At 33.8% G+C, this 18,201-nt stretch overlaps 6 protein-coding genes across 6 annotated transcripts; 5 read left to right on the top strand and 1 right to left on the bottom strand.

Moving 5' to 3' along the window:
- The first annotated feature begins 2,710 nt into the window (after positions 1–2,710).
- Positions 2,711–3,531, top strand: LOC121123909 (60S ribosome subunit biogenesis protein NIP7 homolog). The gene is made up of 2 exons (XM_040718970.2): positions 2,711–3,107; positions 3,182–3,531. The coding sequence occupies exons 1-2, from the start codon at positions 2,817–2,819 to the stop codon at positions 3,431–3,433; spliced, it is 543 nt and encodes a 180-aa protein (XP_040574904.1). The 5' UTR covers positions 2,711–2,816; the 3' UTR covers positions 3,434–3,531.
- A 793-nt stretch (positions 3,532–4,324) lies between these two features.
- Positions 4,325–7,531, top strand: GatA (glutamyl-tRNA(Gln) amidotransferase subunit A, mitochondrial). The gene is made up of 5 exons (XM_040719409.2): positions 4,325–4,957; positions 5,033–5,996; positions 6,052–6,310; positions 6,369–6,647; positions 6,716–7,531. Exons 2-5 carry the CDS (start codon positions 5,793–5,795, stop codon positions 7,450–7,452), a joined length of 1,479 nt encoding a protein of 492 aa, XP_040575343.1. The 5' UTR covers positions 4,325–4,957; positions 5,033–5,792; the 3' UTR covers positions 7,453–7,531.
- Positions 7,440–12,516, bottom strand: LOC121124252 (NADPH-dependent diflavin oxidoreductase 1). Its single transcript, XM_040719408.2, has 4 exons — positions 12,389–12,516; positions 9,160–9,425; positions 8,085–9,077; positions 7,440–8,005 (listed from the first exon to the last, which is right to left on the bottom strand). The coding sequence occupies exons 2-4, from the start codon at positions 9,417–9,419 to the stop codon at positions 7,504–7,506; spliced, it is 1,755 nt and encodes a 584-aa protein (XP_040575342.1). The 5' UTR covers positions 9,420–9,425; positions 12,389–12,516; the 3' UTR covers positions 7,440–7,503.
- A 79-nt stretch (positions 12,517–12,595) lies between these two features.
- On the top strand, positions 12,596–15,484 carry LOC121124846 (polypeptide N-acetylgalactosaminyltransferase 35A). The gene is made up of 3 exons (XM_040720048.2): positions 12,596–12,835; positions 12,899–13,664; positions 13,720–15,484. Exons 2-3 carry the CDS (start codon positions 13,395–13,397, stop codon positions 15,241–15,243), a joined length of 1,794 nt encoding a protein of 597 aa, XP_040575982.2. The 5' UTR covers positions 12,596–12,835; positions 12,899–13,394; the 3' UTR covers positions 15,244–15,484.
- On the top strand, positions 12,899–13,359 carry Vps25 (vacuolar protein sorting 25). The gene is made up of 2 exons (XM_071890845.1): positions 12,899–13,278; positions 13,332–13,359. The coding sequence occupies exons 1-2, from the start codon at positions 12,899–12,901 to the stop codon at positions 13,357–13,359; spliced, it is 408 nt and encodes a 135-aa protein (XP_071746946.1).
- A 402-nt stretch (positions 15,485–15,886) lies between the features above and the next one.
- LOC121124254 (UPF0314 protein BBta_0150) lies at positions 15,887–16,757 on the top strand. Its single transcript, XM_040719410.2, has 3 exons — positions 15,887–16,158; positions 16,248–16,465; positions 16,540–16,757. The coding sequence occupies exons 1-3, from the start codon at positions 15,887–15,889 to the stop codon at positions 16,755–16,757; spliced, it is 708 nt and encodes a 235-aa protein (XP_040575344.2).
- Positions 16,758–18,201: the final 1,444 nt, after the last annotated feature.

The raw sequence follows: 18,201 nt of genomic DNA, 5'->3' as shown, positions 1-18,201 counted from the left end.
TACTACGTATTTATTATATAACTCTTATTAAATTCATTCCATATTCAAACCTTTTCGGGTTAAATTCCTCCATAGAAGTATAATTACTTAATTATCCCAGTATTTTGTTAAGATAGTTGTTTAATCTAGTGTGATTGTTATGAGTGCAAGAACTGATGACTTTAATCACAAAAAAGTCTTCTTAACTCTCGAAAGCCCTTGGTAGAATAATATACAACATTTGTGTAGCAATACATTTAGTCCTCATTCAGTTATAAATATAAATATTTAATTAATATGAAAAAAAATTATTTGTCTTACCTAAGTATCATAGTTATATTTTTACTGAATTGGAAACACAATGAGAATGTCTTTGGGACAGACCACACCATCATTGAATTGAAAAAGGAAATATATATATACATTTTTTATTTTAATTAATAAATAGATATAAATTAGATATTGTCCTTCTCAGTCGTATGTATAAATATATTTTAGGATCTTGGAAAAGATGCACTTGTGTATATCTACTTATGATGAGTCTTATAATGACTCTTCAAGCTTTCTAATCGTGTAAAAGAAATAAAGCAGGAGCCACAATGGAATTTTTTAATCTTCTCATGAACACATTCAATATGCCTCTGAAAGTCTCTCGAGCAAGTAAAAGAACTAGAGCAGTCACTACATTTGATTTTTTTTAAACTTCTTATGGACACTTTCAATATGCATCTTTAAGACTCCAGAGCGTGCAAAAAAAACTAAAGCAGTAACTACATTGTCATTTTTTTATCTTCCCATGTTCAAGTCTTCAAAGCTTGTTGAAGAAATTGAGCAAATTTGAATTTTTTTATAACACTGTTCTAATACGTTATAAGTAGGGACATCGGACGAGGAACACAAAACTATAATAGAATCAGAGGAAGGTGCACTTATTGACTGAGAGTAGTGATGGAAATCGTTAGTATCTTGAGTATGTTAAAACAAAGAAACATAGGCAAGAATTACTCCGATGTCGATACTTAATCCATCCAACAAGGACTTAAAACTATAACTGCAACAAATCCTCATGCGTAACCCTCCGTCTTCTATGAACGCACGCAAATGTTCAATCCTGTTTCGTTTATATCAATTATAGCTTTTATATGGAAGAAATGGAATTTAACTACTGAGTCATTAAATCATAATGATAGCAGCTTAGGAAAAGAAAATTCACTCTTCAGGTTGCCAACTCAAAAAAAAGCGGCCCACCTACAAAATACTTACGAGTAGCAATTAATAATTAGCATAGCTGATTAGTACAAAAGCATTAAACTAATTAACGCATATATGATCGTTAGCTAGAGGAAATAGTATGGTCAATATTTGTCATAATATTTTCGCAAGATGTCGCTTTTCTATGACGCCCTGTATTTTTTGCCCTTACGTTATAATTTTTCTTTCTATCCCCAAATTGGAGACAGCAACAGAAGATGGTTGAAATTCAACCCTCGCAAAATTTTAATGTTATGGAAATAAATTTGTCAAACTTAGGGCGCGGAGTGAAGGTAAAAATATAATTGGCTGAAGAAGAGAAGACGCGAAGTGAAGCGAAAAATACATTTACAGACGAAGGGATCTCGACTTTTCCGAGTTATTTGGTTAATTAGCTCTTCGAAGGGTCAAGAAAGTAGATGGAAGGTCTTATTGTGTGGAAGAAGTTTTGAATAGTATAACAACTCATTGAACCATCATTTTCACAAAAAATAAAAGTCATCGGCAATGAAAGATTCATTTTTGTACAATATTGCAATATACAATACCATAGAAGGTATGACTATGTGTCATATTTTCGAAAACACGCAATTTCTTCAATATTCAATGCTACTTTCTTTCTCAGTAAAATTGTAATTTGCCCTAGGAAAATAGTATTGAAGGAGAATAGAATCTTAACTAGTAGCATTATTAATTCCCCTAGCAGAGATCCTAATTGTAATCTGTCGAAGGAGAATCAACGATTCTACTGGATTTCAATCTATAATGTGACATCCTTTTGCAAAAAGATGACGCCTAACTTTAACGGATAAAATGTTCGATCTAAACTTTATTTTTAATACTGGTTTTGTAATTGACTTGTATAAAAACGTTAATGGTAATATTTGTACCAATCCCAGGTTGAAAAATTCACTCTACGAAAGTTTTTTTATTCAAAAACTTTTTTATTTCAGTTAACAAATACGGTCTTTGTAGAAGAAATATTAATAGTAGGGCGTGACTTGTCATAGATATACAGGAAGTAATATATTATACAGAGTCAATTAGTTTTTACTAAAGGACTCTATGGCGGAAAGAGCGGTCCAGCCAAAAATAAACAATTCAATCAAAAACAGGGAATACTAAGGAACATGGATTAACATAGTCGACCTTATTCTTCTTCACTTTTCACTAGGGGGAAGACTTACTCCTTCACCCCTCTCCCTCCTCCCCCCCATTGGCTGCGTGCCTAGCTGGATGAACCTGTAGAAGCTTCTAATTTTAAGCCAATCAGAATTGAGAACTACTAAACCCTACCTTCCTTGACTTGAGTGTCCTTTCCTTACCTTGACTCGTTTAAGTTTTGCCATTTGATTTTTAAGCATACAAAATGCACTTCCCTCTACATGAGGTTAGGTTGATTGACCCTTGGTCCACTCCTGTTATTACTTATTAGTAACACTCAATGTCATTGATTTGTTAGCTATTTATGTTTTGAACAGCTGACAACTTCACTATCATAACAATAACAAATCCACGTGCTCGCAATATTAAATTCTCTTCATTTTTACATTAAAAATTAACAGTCATCTAGAAACTGTGTCAAAATGAGACCCTTGACTGAAGAAGAGACCAAAACCCTTTTTGAAAAGCTGTCTAAATACATTGGAGAAGAGTCCATCAAAAGACTCATTGATCGGAGTGACGGAGTCTATTGCTTTCGCCTCCATAAGGTCCGTGTCTACTATGTAAGCGAGGAGATCATGAAACGCGCCGCTAATTTAGCACGGAGTGAACTCATATGTCTCGGAACTTGTTTTGGCAAATTTACAAAGACGGGAAAGTTCCGTCTTCACATCACAGCCCTGGATTATCTCGCTCCTTATGCTCCTTTCAAGGTACATTCGTTCATGACATACAAATCCTCCTATTGGTTATTCTTAAACTAAACCATTATTCCCTTTGTTTGTAGATTTGGCTCAAAAGCTCCTCAGAACAAGGATTTCTCTATGGAAAAAACGTCGTCAAGTCCGGTCTTGGTCGCATCACGGAAAATACAGAGAAATATCAGGGTGTCGTTGTATATAATATGTCAGATCTACCCCTTGGATTCGGGGTCGCTGCAAGATCCACTGCAGAGTGTCGACATGCGGATCCTATGACAGTTGTGTGCTTTCATCAGGCGGATATAGGAGAATACATTCGTTCGGAAGATACAATTTGATTCAGTGCAGATCTTATTTTAAAGACTTCTACTCTCTCCATTGATTTAATTATATAATTATCTATATATTTTTATGCAATAAAATGTTTGTATTCTTATGTTCTGTTCAATCTTTTGTGATATTAATTATTTATTAATTGACATAGGATTTGTGAGCGATCGCTTAATTTCTTTAAAAATTTCTCACTTTAACCTTAATGAGAAAAATTGCTCATTTTTTCCCTGTTTAGTGTGATAATTACTTTTTTTTTTTAAAGTGGTATAAAATAAATATAGCAAATTTGGATTACACAACAGCTTATGAAATCCACATGCAAAGACCCTCCTCCATTAGACTCACTTTTTGGGGACAAATTATGTATATGATCCAATCAGAGTTGAGATTACATGCTTGTTTGTGTGGTAGAGCCAGATTCTCACTACAGCCAATTAGAGGAAGGATAATTTTGTTGTAAAATTGACTGTTGAATAATCCCCCTTGAATTTTGAAACAAGGGAGAAATACTTATGCCCCAAATATTTAAATCCTAATATTCCATTTATGCGAAAGGTTGTTCGTGTACGAAGGTGTTATGAGGATGAGATGCTTGGATTTAACAATAATCCTGAAGTTCTCTCCAACGACAAATTTGCTTCAACTACTAATGTGGACGTCTTTATGTATGTTTAAAACTACCAATACTGATCGAAGGCAGAATATCTTTGTAAAATCTTGATTTGTCTATATAATTTAGCAAAATTTATGAATAAATTGTGATAAATATTAAACAATACTCATTACTATATTAATTAATATTTTTATAATACTATATTATAAATTGCTCATTCTTCAAAGTTTTAGCACTCTTTTTTGTTACTCATTTTGGTCCAAAAAAATCGATCAACAATCCAGTCTAAATATTACTCACTAATAGCCTATAGCACACGTGGCACGCCGAGACATATTCTCTAGCACGCACAAATTAGAACATATTCCTGTAGTTTTTGTATGTCTTTTACCACTATTGGTGATAGTGGCCCGCTCATTGATTTGAAATGTTGAAGTTGGCACTCCATGTCTCAAAAGTTACCTACCCCTGCCATAGAGAATAATGGTACAGCCTTTGAACCTGTCCTTGAGACTGTCGGTACTTCGGACTGTCAGAACTAGAAATTATAAAAAAAGGAGAAATAAAGTTGATGGACGTCGTCAAGGACTTTACTAGAGGGGGCTGCAGTATTAAGTATTAGTATAAATGAAAATATTTATTGTTTACGGCACATAGTGTGGACGCACAACAAATATTTGTTAGGATACATGTAAGGTTCACTTCCCACTAAGCAAATTTTGACAAATCTATGCTAAAATTCAAAATTGGACTATCTCTGAATGCGCCTTCTACAAATTGAGGATTTGAAAGCCTCGTGACAATGCCAGAAACATCCACAAAGTCACGGCTTATATTAGAATAAAGAGCCATTTCATCCTATTTTATTATGTTACAATGATCGGAATTACAAATGTATAGCTACGCTTTTAATAAAGTATGCAATTAATAAGTAGACTTAGTTAATGTCTACTATTTATCATCCTAGAAATTAAGTCTTATTATCCCATAGTATTCTCCACATTGACTATTTTATATTTGTTGGGACAATATAAATATTGGACTGTATGTACGTAAATGCATTCTAGAAGTTGCGATTTTATACAAGTTACAAACAAAAAATGAGAGGATTAATTTTAATTGAAGGATTTGCAGTACTTGGAAATGAGGAAAATACAATAATTCAATATTTCATTGATGATCGATATATATTATTAATGGTGTCATTTTGTACATATTTAATACAAATTACTAATATATAATATAACTAAGTATTTTGTAGCACATTATAAAATTCAAAAGCCCGCAGTTATATAGCTCATAAATAGATAATAATCATGTGATTTTAACAGATGAAATTAAAATGATAGCACAGATTAATAGTTGATAATTAGTACGATCATCAAATTTGTAATTATGTCATCCATTTTAAGACGAAGAAATCGGAACTTGTACAAACCATAATATATATCCAATATTGTTTTATTGTTGACAGACCACATTTTTGATTAAAGGCAAACCATTTTATTAATTAGTTCATGAAATAATAATTAATCAAACGGATTTTTGGATAAAATATCGGTAATAGAGATTCATACAGCACTTACTTCATAGAAGTGCGTCCGTTAGATGTCGCTGTATTATCAAAACAATGTGAGGGATTTGATAATAAATGTTTTATATTAATATATAATATTTAGTATATATCAATTATCATTAAATAATGCCGACTGTAATTGTCAATTGAGAAACAGTAATTAGGTGTGGATAAAATGTCGTATTTAGGACTTTCCATCAGGGAAGTCCATGCTGCATTTCGAAACGGATCCCTTAGTCCCTCAAAGCTCTTTGAAGAATCCATGAACCGGATTTCTAAGATAAAACATCTCAATGCCTTTACTGATGTGATCCATTGCTCCAAATTGGACCACCATTCACCCTCTGGGCCACTTGAAGGAATCACATTATCTGTCAAGGTGAAATAAGATTAAACCGTTCTTTGTGCTCATTACTATTTTTTAAATTGAATAGGATAATTACTGCATAAAAGATACATTCACGACTTGTGCCTCTCAAATGCTCCGTTCCTTCAAATCCCCGTACACTGCAACCGTCGTGGACAAGGCCTTTAAAAGTGGCGCTGTCCTTGTTGGTAAAACGAATATGGATGAATTTGCCATGGGCTCAGGCTCTGTGGACTCTATTTTCGGCCCTGTTCTGAATCCTTGGTCTTTCTTTGAGTGTCAATCAAGTAGAAACTGCAATACTTTAATGAACGATTATAAAATAGGTATGCTCCCCTATGTGGTCCATTGATATAGCATCTTACTATTTTAGTCATTTACTAGCTGGTGGAAGTTCAGGAGGTTCAGCAGTATCTGTTGCTACTGGGGCGTCCATGTTGTCTCTAGGCTCTGACACTGGAGGCTCTGTACGCCTTCCTTCGGCCTGGTGTGGAATTTGTTCTCTTAAACCTACATATGGTGCTTTGTCACGTCATGGCCTTATCCCTCTAGTCAATAGCTTGGACGTTCCAGGGCTGATGGCCAATCATGTGGAGGACCTTGAAATTTTTTTTAAATTGCTAAAAGGAAAGGATCCTTTGGACTCTACTACAGTTGAAATAAGTACTGAATAGACTAAGTAAACACATAAATGAATAAATAAGTGACTTCATTGTTAATTGATTTTTCAGATGATGAAGTAAATTCGTTTGAGATTAAGAATCTTAGAATTGGTATACCCCAAGAATATCATTGTGAGGGTATGTCTGAAGACGTTTTATCAGTATGGAGTGAATCTATAGACTTACTAGATGATGCGGGTATATTCTCATCTCCTGTATCCTTACCTCATACTTCCTATTCCTTAATGTGCTACTCAGTTCTCAATGCCGCGGAAGTAGCTAGTAACATGTCTCGCTATGATGGCTTAGAATACGGTCTAAGGACAGAGACCATGGACTCTCTCCATGAATTATTTACCCAAAACCGAACTCTGGGTTTTAATGATGTAGTCAAGGGTCGAATTCTACTGGGCAATCATTTTCTTCTTGAGGAAAATTATGAAGAGTATTTCCTCCGTGCCCTCAAAGTTCGTCATCTCATACATAAAGACTTTCAAAACATATTTTCTCAAGGGATAGACTTATTAATTACTCCCGTCACCCTCAGTGATGCTCCTCGTTATGGAGATTTCGTTACTTCTGATAATCGGAGTCGTACAGTTCAGCATGACTATTGTACTCAACCTATCAACTTGGCTGGCCTGCCTGCCGCAACTATTCCCTTTAAGTTGTCAAAAAACGGCCTACCCCTAGCCATACAGATTGTAGGACGCCAATTTGAAGATGAAAAAGTACTTGCCTTTGCTAAGTACATTGAATCCAAAGTAAATTTCCCTAAATTAAAGTTCCAGTCTTACCAAAACTAGTTTTAATTATAGTCAATTATTTGTTAAATGACAAACTAATAATATACACACTCAGGACCATGTCTCTGTTTGGAAACGATTTTTTAGTTCCATGGTCTTAACATATTCCTCAGGATCCTCGACTCCACATTCATCTAAAACATATTTGAGTGCATCACGTACTTGATCCGGCATTTGTTTAGCATTCCCTGCAATAAAGAAGAATCCATTTTTCTCCAAAATTATGTCTTTCACTCTTTCCTTTTCTTTTTTGATTAAATGCTGAACGTAGACTTTGCTCTCAGTGTCACGACTAAAGGCAACATGAAAGGAAAAATCCTTGCACTTTTTGAGATAAGCCCAATCCTTCTCGAAGTAATAGTCTTTAGATTCTCCTCTGCAGCCAAAGAATAGAGCTACGGGAAGTGGGCTGGAAGAATTTGACAACAGATATGATCTAAATGGTGCTATTCCAGTTCCTGGTCCTACCATTATTTTAGGAATTGACTCATTTGGAAATTTAAAAGTCCCGCTAGTAATCCAAATTGGAATCTCATCATTTAATGGAGTCAATCTGAAAAAAAAAAAAAAATAATAATAATAGAATAAATAGTTATATACATATGTTACTATGACTTCTAAATAAGCATTACCTCGAAAGCCAGGTGGAGCATAGACCCTTCCGCGGCTCAACAAGAGAACTCTTATATCTAACAACAGCCACGAGTATCTCAATTTTAGAATCAGAGCCAGGGCTAGCTATTGAAAAGCTTCTAGGTTTGATAGGAGGAATTAAATCAAATAAGTAGTCGAACGGGATATTGGGGACAGTATGAAGTTGGAAATCATAGAGTGTCTCAAGAATATTTCTTCTAGGTCTATTGCAATATTCGTAAAGATCCTGTTGCCCTCCTGCCGAATTAAATTCTCTGAACTTTTCTTTTTCTAACTCATCCTTTGTGAAATGTGACAACAATTCAAAAAAATATCTCCTTGGAATTCCTTGAATGTCAAGATACTTTCTCACATAGTCCTCAATTGTCAATAAGGTGCCATACTGACGCTCTGAGGGCAATTTAATATTAGTCTCTGGATTTTGCCTTAGGGAAATGTTGTTGGTTCGTTCAAATTGAGGAAATATCCTGAAAAAGAAATCGACATTTTCTTCCGAATTCTCAGGTTGAACATTACAAACATCTCCAGGCCTTGTGACTATCCCCGAATTATCGATATTAAGTTCAATTAAACGAGTGTCTTGGAAATGATTCTCACTCGTGACCCTCTCGCATTTTGTAACTGATGCATAATATGGATTTTCCTTGTTGAATATTGGGTTCGTCTCCAGAATCTCATCTCCTTGCTTTTTAGTGTTCATGTCAACAATGTATTTAGACGGAGGTAAGACAGTAGAGTCAACTATATCCAAACCTGGGGGTAAAGGATCCATTCTCAATAAGATATTCCAGAGAGCCCCTAACCAAGGATCAATAACAAAATCATGACCTAAATCATGTTGTTCATCACATAACCCTAATGGCTGACAAGATGTGCCTCCAAGCTGGAGTAGCCGCCTATATAGCTTCTTTCCTACGTAGTTATATTTTTGATAGCTTGAGTCTCCCAGTGCCAATACTCCGAACTGAAGGCTATATATAAAATCAAAATAAGTATCAAGAATGGAAAAATTAACGAGGACACATTAAGTAATCATGAAGGGACTCAACTAGCCTTTTCAAAGAGTCTCCTGGTAAATTTTTCCTAAGGAGAAATTTCCAAAATGATTTCATGTTATCTGGTTCGTCACCCTGGCCTGTGGTTGAAGCAACAAAAACAACTCTTTCCTCTGTGGGTAGTTGACGTACATCATACTCGTCCATAGCCTTTACATCCGTCACATAATGTATCCTTCTTCCTTCTCTTCCAACTCTTTCAGCCACTTCTTGCGCCGTCCCACTTTGACTACCATAGAGAATCAGTAATCTTCTCATGATCCACTGAAATAAAAATGGTTGCGTGTATGTAACTAAGGAATAGTACTTATTGTATTTCAAAACGACTGAGAATATATTATTTAATGATTAATAATAAATAGTTTTTATCTATCAATTAAATATCAATATAATATGCAATTAATGTATATATCACTATGACTGAAACTTAACACAAATTCAACTCGTTTCAATCATTTGACAATAATTAACTAATACAAAAACTGAGGAATATGATCATGGTGAGAATTATTTGGGATTAAAGAGAGAGCTTTCATGCATGAAATAATCAATAGCCAAGGAGAAAGCCGCAAAACCACAGCCTCCCCAAAGAGCTCCAACAGGTCCTGCTCGCAGTCCCAGAGCTCCCCCGGTAGCAAATCCAGAATATACAGCATTACTCAAATCTGACTTTCCCCGATAGGACTCAATTGCACACTCTGTGGTGGCAAACATAAGTCCAACAATAGCAAAGTTCTTGGCTGAGCTAGAAATTGTGTTTTTCATATCAATGAGTGTCTCTTTAGCCGTCATTTGAACAGATGCTTGATGTGGAGCCATACTGGAGCTAAAGAGTCCAAGAAAGGCCCCAAGTGCACCTCCGACCACGAAGCTCATACAGCCTCGAAATACACAAGATTCCATAAAATTCTGCATGTACACTTCTTGTCTGTGCTGGACACGAGCTATTCCAGAACATTGTGGCACTAGGACATTCGGGTAGGGACGGATGTTGTTCCCAATCAGATACTTGGAAACGGATTCGAACTCGGACAGAGTAAAAGGCGTGTTCTTTGAGGACATGGCGGATAATGGGAGAAATGTCTTTATAGGTAATAATAAAAGATAAATTGGCAAATCAAATTCTTCTATTTAATCATTTATTGAAGAACTCCAGACTTGGCCATTTGTGCCATTGCAGTCTCATTGGCCATAACTTGAAACTCTTGGAACCGGGTAGAGATCCTTTGATTCATTTTCAAATACTTTTCCGCACAGTTGGAGGCACATTGATCCTCACCCTTCGTAACCTTTCGTGTTGTGAAATCCCAAACGCAGTCTCCAAAACAAATCTCACTCAATTTATTGTAATTGCCTAAAAAATCCTTAAACACTTTAACTTGATCCTCTTGCTCATCGGCTTGGTTCATGATGTGTAGTACTAGTTACTCGATCCAATGCTTATGGACACTACAAGATTACAAGAAAAGCATGGACGTTTAATTCAGAGCAACATTGCTTGCATTTATTTAGGAGTCGAGTGAGAGAGAGAGAGAGAGAGAGACAACTAGGAACAGAGAGTTACTATTAGCTAAAATAACATTTATAGCTACGGGATGACGTCATGCTTAATAGAATAAAATGTGCCTAAGCCAAAGGTTTATAGAAATAGTTAATAGAACTCTATTTCTATTAACATTGCCTAAGCCTTAATTAAAGGAATATGGAACGATCTCTTTTATCTCTTTTTTTTAAATTTAATCTTGACCGAAGTGCAAAATAATTTTCTCATATTAATAGCACAAATTGAAACTATAACATATTTTACCCATTTCAAAATTTTATTAGATTTCTTTTAAGAGAAAATTTAAGCGTTAAAAATTTATCTTTCCAATTTAACAGAATTTTATAATGAAACACATATATATATATAAAAAATAAATATACTATTACAAAATATGTATCCAAGAAAATTTCTGCAATTGAGCGAAATCAATTATATTTCCTATCTAACTAACATGTTTTAGAATATTTTCATGCAGCTTATCAGTACTTTTCAATTAAATTGCAAAGAAATTCTTCGACTTCAATTTTTTTTCATAAGCAAACAGTCCATTTCATGCGAAAAGTGTCTCAAAAAAAATATCAACTATCATTTAAAAAAAATAGGTTAAAGTTAATAGTAAATTAACTCAATTTTATCCTCAGGATTCAAATGTATATTTTAATTAATATGATATGAGTTTCAATATAAAAATTGGGTTACATTAGGAATATATATAGCATATTCTGTCATTTAAATGATAATGGTTTAATGGTGACACTTTCTATTTAAAGAAATTAAATTATTAAGAAAAAATGCTAAGATATGTGCCGTTAAAGTTTCAATCTACTTTATTAATCATACATTCATTCTGGTCACACACATTCCTCGGGCTAGGGGGAAAAGTTTGATTTTTCGCTAATAAGTTGATTTTTTTCATAAAACATGATCCATTCCCCGTGCTTCAAACTTTTTTTTAAGGGTTGTAGATTCGAAAATGCACCAAAAAATTGAAAATCTAAAAAACGAATTAGTGTAAAAATGGAAAAAGGGAAACGTATATCTACTGACTATGAATTAAAAAAGGGAATTAGTTAAATGAAGGAAGAAAAGGATTAGCAAGTGAATCATAGTGTGTTTATTCAATCTTCATTATGGTTTAAGAAGGAACATGGTAGGCTTTATATTTACCAAAATCAGTATTTTCATATGGTTAACTAATTATATATTGGATTTTCAAGAGTGTGAAAACGGGGTGTAGGTTTGGTTATATTGACATCAAATGGACAGAAAACAAAAAAAAATGTTGTATACAAGGAGGTTTTACAATATAAATTTGACTATTATATAATTAAAGTTAATAGTAGATTTTTTTAGTTTAGAATTTTAACATAAACAAGCTAAATATAAATGAAATCTTTTTAATAGGCCATCTTTAAGATAGCGTGTTCGTACTACTATTATACGAAAATTATTTTGCACTTCCGTCAATATAAGTGTATTGTAAAAGATGATATTGTGCATATTCATGAATAGGCATATGAAAATTGTCTAAATCTACGTGAGCGTAAATATAAAAGAAAAGTATATGTTGGCAACTTTGATGGACAACATATCTCAAGGGGTACTCTAGACTATAGTACTCCCTGCATATCTGGTGAAAAATATCACTAATAAATAATATGCATTAGTGTTCCATGCTCACCTTTACGTTTGAATGTTCAAAATAGGAAGAAGCTTACGAGGATTTCGATAATTTTAACATCCTTTCAGTGGTACCTCTGACTAAACTTAAGCTAGGGCAGAAAGAAGCAATCTTAATTAATAGTTATAAACAAATATATATTTATAAATAATATTACACATTAACGAAAATGTGACGTCATTGGTGAAATAAGGAAAACCTTTTTCCATAATAGTACTGTCAATAGTGTTATGTGTGTGATTATTTATTCAGAGGTCCTGGACTGGACTCAGGACCCATCATTGGTACCACTTCTTAATTAAGATTTTCTGTACATACTAGAACGGATTAAAAGAGTTACGCCATGAAGGACGTAGCGAGCTTAAATGTGTAGTCTTGAGTTTGAAAGAAGGAGCGAGGCATCACTAGTAGTGTATATTAGGTGATGCCCACACAAGTCGCACTGTTGTACGTTTCATTTTGTTGCATTTCACCTTACTACTTATTTTATTATTCTATTCTTATTCTAAGATGAGCAGCGGGTTTACCTGGCCTTGGCAGTACCATTTCCCCCCATTTTTCACCCTTCAACCCCAAGAGGAAACACGGAATAAACAAGTGGAGTCCTGGAGATCCCTAGTTCTGAACTACTGTCAATGTAAAGGCCTCACGACCCTAGATTTGAATGAGAGCGGCTCTCCTCTCTTCTACAATTCTGAGATCAATCGTCGACTCCCAGAGTCCGGGATATCCGAGGTTCTGAAGGAACTCCAGCTTTGTGGTCACTTGGAGTGGACGGACAAATCCAAGAGGAGATGTCGTGTCTTTTGGCGATCTCCTGCTGAGTGGGGAGATATGATTTACAATTACGCACGAGAGAATGGGCTCAATAAAGGTGGAGTCTGCACTCTGTATGAACTCACGGAGAGTGATGATGTTGTAGATCAGCCCTTCTATCAATTAGAAAAAGAGTTGCTCATCAAGAGTCTTGAGTGTCTTGAGACCCAGAAAAAAGCAGAGCTCTTTGATGAAAATGAAGGTGTCAAGTTTTTTTAAGCCCATGTTCTCCTCTCCCTGTCGAAGAAACAAACGAACTTTTCTATACACTTTATTTTTCTTCATTTTATGCTTATATTTCTATTCTCATAATAATATTCTCCATTATACCCTTTGGAACACTTATAATAACCCTGCTACATTCAAAGACAGTCTCAAACCCATTCTTGTCACCAGGGATTTCAATGATGAGGAAAGTAATCGCCTATGGAATGATCTGGGCGCCATTAAAAAGCCTCAGGTACCTACTCATAGTAACCAAGTCTTGAATTGTATAACAACCTTTTTATTTGTAGGATATCCTTAAGCGTGATGAGGGCTACAAACAATTTGCATTCAATAGTTTCTTAAGCGCACGAATCGGTAATTATCGGCAAATCCCTGATACGCGTCATAAGCTTTGTAAAAATTATACAGACAATAGTTATGCGAAGTTGCCGACGGCTTCAATCGTAATATGTTATTTTAGAGAGGACCTAAGTACTCTTCTTCGCACTATTCACACCGTTGTCAAACGATCTCCTGCCAATTTACTCAAAGAAGTGATTGTTGTGAATGATCATTCGGATATTGATATTTTCGATAAGCTCATTGAAAATGTAAATAAGGAATCTCATCTTATACAGAAAGTTCGATTTGTTACCCCTCCTGAAAGGTTTGGACTGATTCGAGCTAGAATATTTGGATCAACATATGCTACTGGGGATGTCCTTGTGTTCCTGGACAGCCACGTTGAGCCAAATATCTATTGGTTGGAGCCTTTACTTGAAAGAATTTCTGAGATGGGTGTTTCTAATGTGGTAATCCCTATTATTGATATCATCAATGCAGACACCTTTAGATACTCTCCCAGTCCTCTTGTCAAAGGAGGCTTCAATTGGGGTCTCAATTTTAAGTGGGACTCTATCAAAAATCTTCGTAAATCTGAGGATTTTATTAAACCGGTTCGCTCTCCTACAATGGCTGGAGGGTTATTTGCAATAAATAGAAGATATTTCAATGAAATGGGGACATATGACCCCGGTCTGAAAATATGGGGTGGTGAAAATTTGGAGCTCTCCTTCCGTGTCTGGATGTGTGGAGGGTCTCTTGAAATCATTCCATGTTCTAGAGTGGGGCATGTATTCCGCAAAAGGAGACCCTATGGACAAGATGATACAGACACCATGACTTCCAATTCACTCCGAGTTGCTCACGTATGGTTGGACAAGTATATTGATAAATATTTTGAAGTATATCCCAATGCAAAAGGAATGCATTATGGAGACATTAGCGAAAGAAAGGCACTTCGTGAAAGATTGAATTGCAAAAGCTTTAAATGGTATCTTGACACTATTTATCCTGAATTAATGAAGGAACCATTGAAAAAAGATAAAAAGTTTATTCCTTGGAACAAAAGAGTCAGATCCTACGTGAATCAGTTTCAAATCGTATTGGGCGAAGAGTACAAATATTGTGTGGGAGGCGAAGATCCTTCGACAAAAAAATCTTACTTAGAGCTTCAACACTGTAATAAAGACTCCACTCAAATTTGGTACCTCACAAATAGAACCGAGCTTGTTTTAGACAAGCTTCTATGCCTCGATGCCGAATCCAAGAATAGACGACCTCGTTTGATGAAGTGTCATGAGCTTGGGGATGGTCAAGAATGGAAGTTTCAAGAGAATGTACGGTTATCTGCAATCTACAACATGGCGGCTGGACTCTGTTTATCTGTGGATGAACCACGGAAAGTGGGGGCTCATGTCATTTTGGATGTTTGCGATGAAAAAAAGAGTCATAAGTGGCATTTATTATCTACTCCAACCCACGTAAATTAACTTATTTTGGGAGGAAACTTTATGATCATAATAATAATTAATTATCTATATTTAAAAAAAAAAAAAAAACAACCTATACGCAGCACAAGTTAAATGATTATAGATATAACAAAAGATGCCTTCCATTTCAAAATTTGGATTCCCTGTTATTAGATTTAAATACAATTACAATATGATATCTGAACAATACGTGACTTCTTATGAAATTGAAATATAGTTTATTTAAAATCTCTACTTAAAATGGATCATTGAGTGACTTAGCTTCTTTATTTCAAAGGACACCAAAATAACAGGATCTAAATATTAATAATTATTATAATCTTTCATATTATTTAGTGAAAAGGATATTGTTGGGAAAAATATAAATATTTTTTTTTTACATATGCTATATTTTCCGACTTGAGTGAAGAAACACCAATTAGCATGAATAGACCACGCATACATTTATTTGTACAAAACGGATAGAACATAAACCAATAAGTGAAAAACAAGTTGTTTGTTCAAAAACTCAGAAATAATATTCTCTCACATGCCCCGGGCTATCACCATCGTAAACAAATTCAACCAAAATGGCAAATAACATGGCATTAGTAGATAAAGTTATCTCTGATGGTGTTAGTTTGTGCTGTGAATAAAACGAAGAATGAGTTTCCATGGCAATGAGTCATTGCTGATTGATTATAATAATTATTTGAAAAATGAGGGGAATGAAGTTTGGAAGAATCATTCCTTAATTGAAGAGAGTAGTTTTAGCTATCATGCTCTACAAGCTCTGTGTTTGGCAGGATTTGTATCTATAATCACCCTCCTTATGGGACTTCTCCCAGGTAATTCGTCCACAGGAAACTTTTGGCCGTTATTCGTACCAGATTATTATGGATCTCGAGCCAGTGCCCATCTCTTCGATCCTTACAGGTTAATTTCAAGTACTTAAAACCTTAGTTTAACATGTTCCTGTGATATTTTAAATGTTTATGAGTACAAACCTTAATTAATCATTATAGTTTTCTACATGTGGGTCATGGAATCCTATCCTTTTACGCTTGGGGTATACTTGACAATGTGCATGAGATACATTTCAAATCATTTCAAAAATCAAAATCCGCCTTTCATAGTTGGTGGCTAAGGGAAGGAGGGTTGATAAAAGCCATGTTTATGGCCATGGCATTTGAGCTGGTTGAGAACTCTTCGGGGGTCATTGAGATATTTCGAGCGAATTCAGGTAATAAACGTATTTTAGATAATAATTAATTATGTATTTCTTCTTTTCTCTGGTTATTTATGAATATGATGTAGGTGTATCTGAAGACTATGTGGGGGATAGCTCTATCAACGTTATTGGAGACTTGATATCCAGCGCCTTTGGTTACAATTTGTCCAGATTTTTTGTATCACGGGGATATACTGCCCTTCCCTTACTTATTTTCATTTTGGAAGAAATCACCCTTGCATACTTGATCCGTGATGGTATGATACTCATATTACTACAAACTTTCTTCCCATCAGATAAGTAAGTTAACGAATTAAAACCATCTCCCCCTGATTTGTACTAACAAACATATTATAGGATTCGAAACTGGCAATCCAGTATAATTGACAATAAAAGCATTGGATTGAACCAATATCAGCATCTCTGGATTCCTAGAAAGTTTGACAAATATAATCAATATCTAAGAAAGATCTCATGAGGTGGAGGAATGGACTCCAATTAATTTACTAATGCTTTGATAATATGTTTGCTATGACAAAAGGAACTATAAAATATAATATATACATTCATAATATTTTGTCTGAACTTCAAATCCGCTTCATTGTCGCACAAACATTAATATTCCATATAATACTAATAGCCCGACAACCATTGAAATAATATACTATGGTCCATGAAATATTTAAAGTAGCACTTATCCCTCGTATGTATCTTGTTACTTATGCCAGAGAAGACAATATTCACTCTGATGATATATGTATAAAATAATTATGAATACATATGCATGACTTTTGAGTGTAGGTATGAGCAGGGGAAATAACAAATTGGGAAGAAAAATTAATTATTCAATTTTTTTTTTAAATTTAATTTTCTGTGAATATTTTTTTCTTAGCATTTAATATTTGAAATTTTTTCCTAAACATTTAATATTTGAAATTTTTTCCTAAACATTTAATATTTGAAATTTTTTTTAAACATTTAATATTTGAAATTTTATTCGAAACAATTAATATTTATTTTGAAAAATTCAATTTTTTGCTAACAACAGTGGATTAAAAAAAAGAAAAGATTTTCGAACAAATTTAATATTTGAATTTTTTTTCAAAACATTTAATGAAATTTTTTTAGAACATTTAATAGTTGAATTTTTTTTTTTCAAAACATTTAATATTTGCCATTTACAAAAAAAATCGATTTTTTCTGAATAGCTATAGTTTTATTGAATTTTTTTTCCATTAAAAATTAATATTTGAAACTTTATTTTTCAAATTTTTTCCAAGAAATTCAATTTTTAAGTCTAAATAACTGTGGATTTAAAAAAATTCCCCCAAAAAAAATCAATTTGTTGTAAATGTATATATAACTTAAAAAATTTTTCTTAAAATAATTTAATATTTTTTTTCAAAAATGTTTTCCAAAAAAAATAGTTTCCAAATTTTTTAAAAACAGCTGTCGAATTTGAAATGTTTAAAAAAAAAAAATTTTTTTTTGGATACTTATAGATTTTAGAAAAAAAAATTACACTTTTTATGAATAGATAAAGATTTTTGAAATTTTTTTTCCAACAAAGTGAATATTTGAAATTTTATTTTTCAATTTTTTTTCCTAAAATTCAATTTTTTGTGAATAGCTATGGATTTTTGAATTTAAAAAAAAAAGAAAATAATATTTGCCATTTAATTTTTTGATTTTTTTTCCACTAAAACATTCCAAAAACCAACGGACTCCCCTGTATTATGTAGTTATAA

This window comes from Lepeophtheirus salmonis, chromosome 9, assembly GCF_016086655.4.
Source record: "Lepeophtheirus salmonis chromosome 9, UVic_Lsal_1.4, whole genome shotgun sequence".
NCBI classification, from domain to species: Eukaryota; Metazoa; Arthropoda; class Copepoda; order Siphonostomatoida; family Caligidae; genus Lepeophtheirus; species Lepeophtheirus salmonis.
This window is presented reverse-complemented; position numbering and strand designations above follow the sequence as displayed.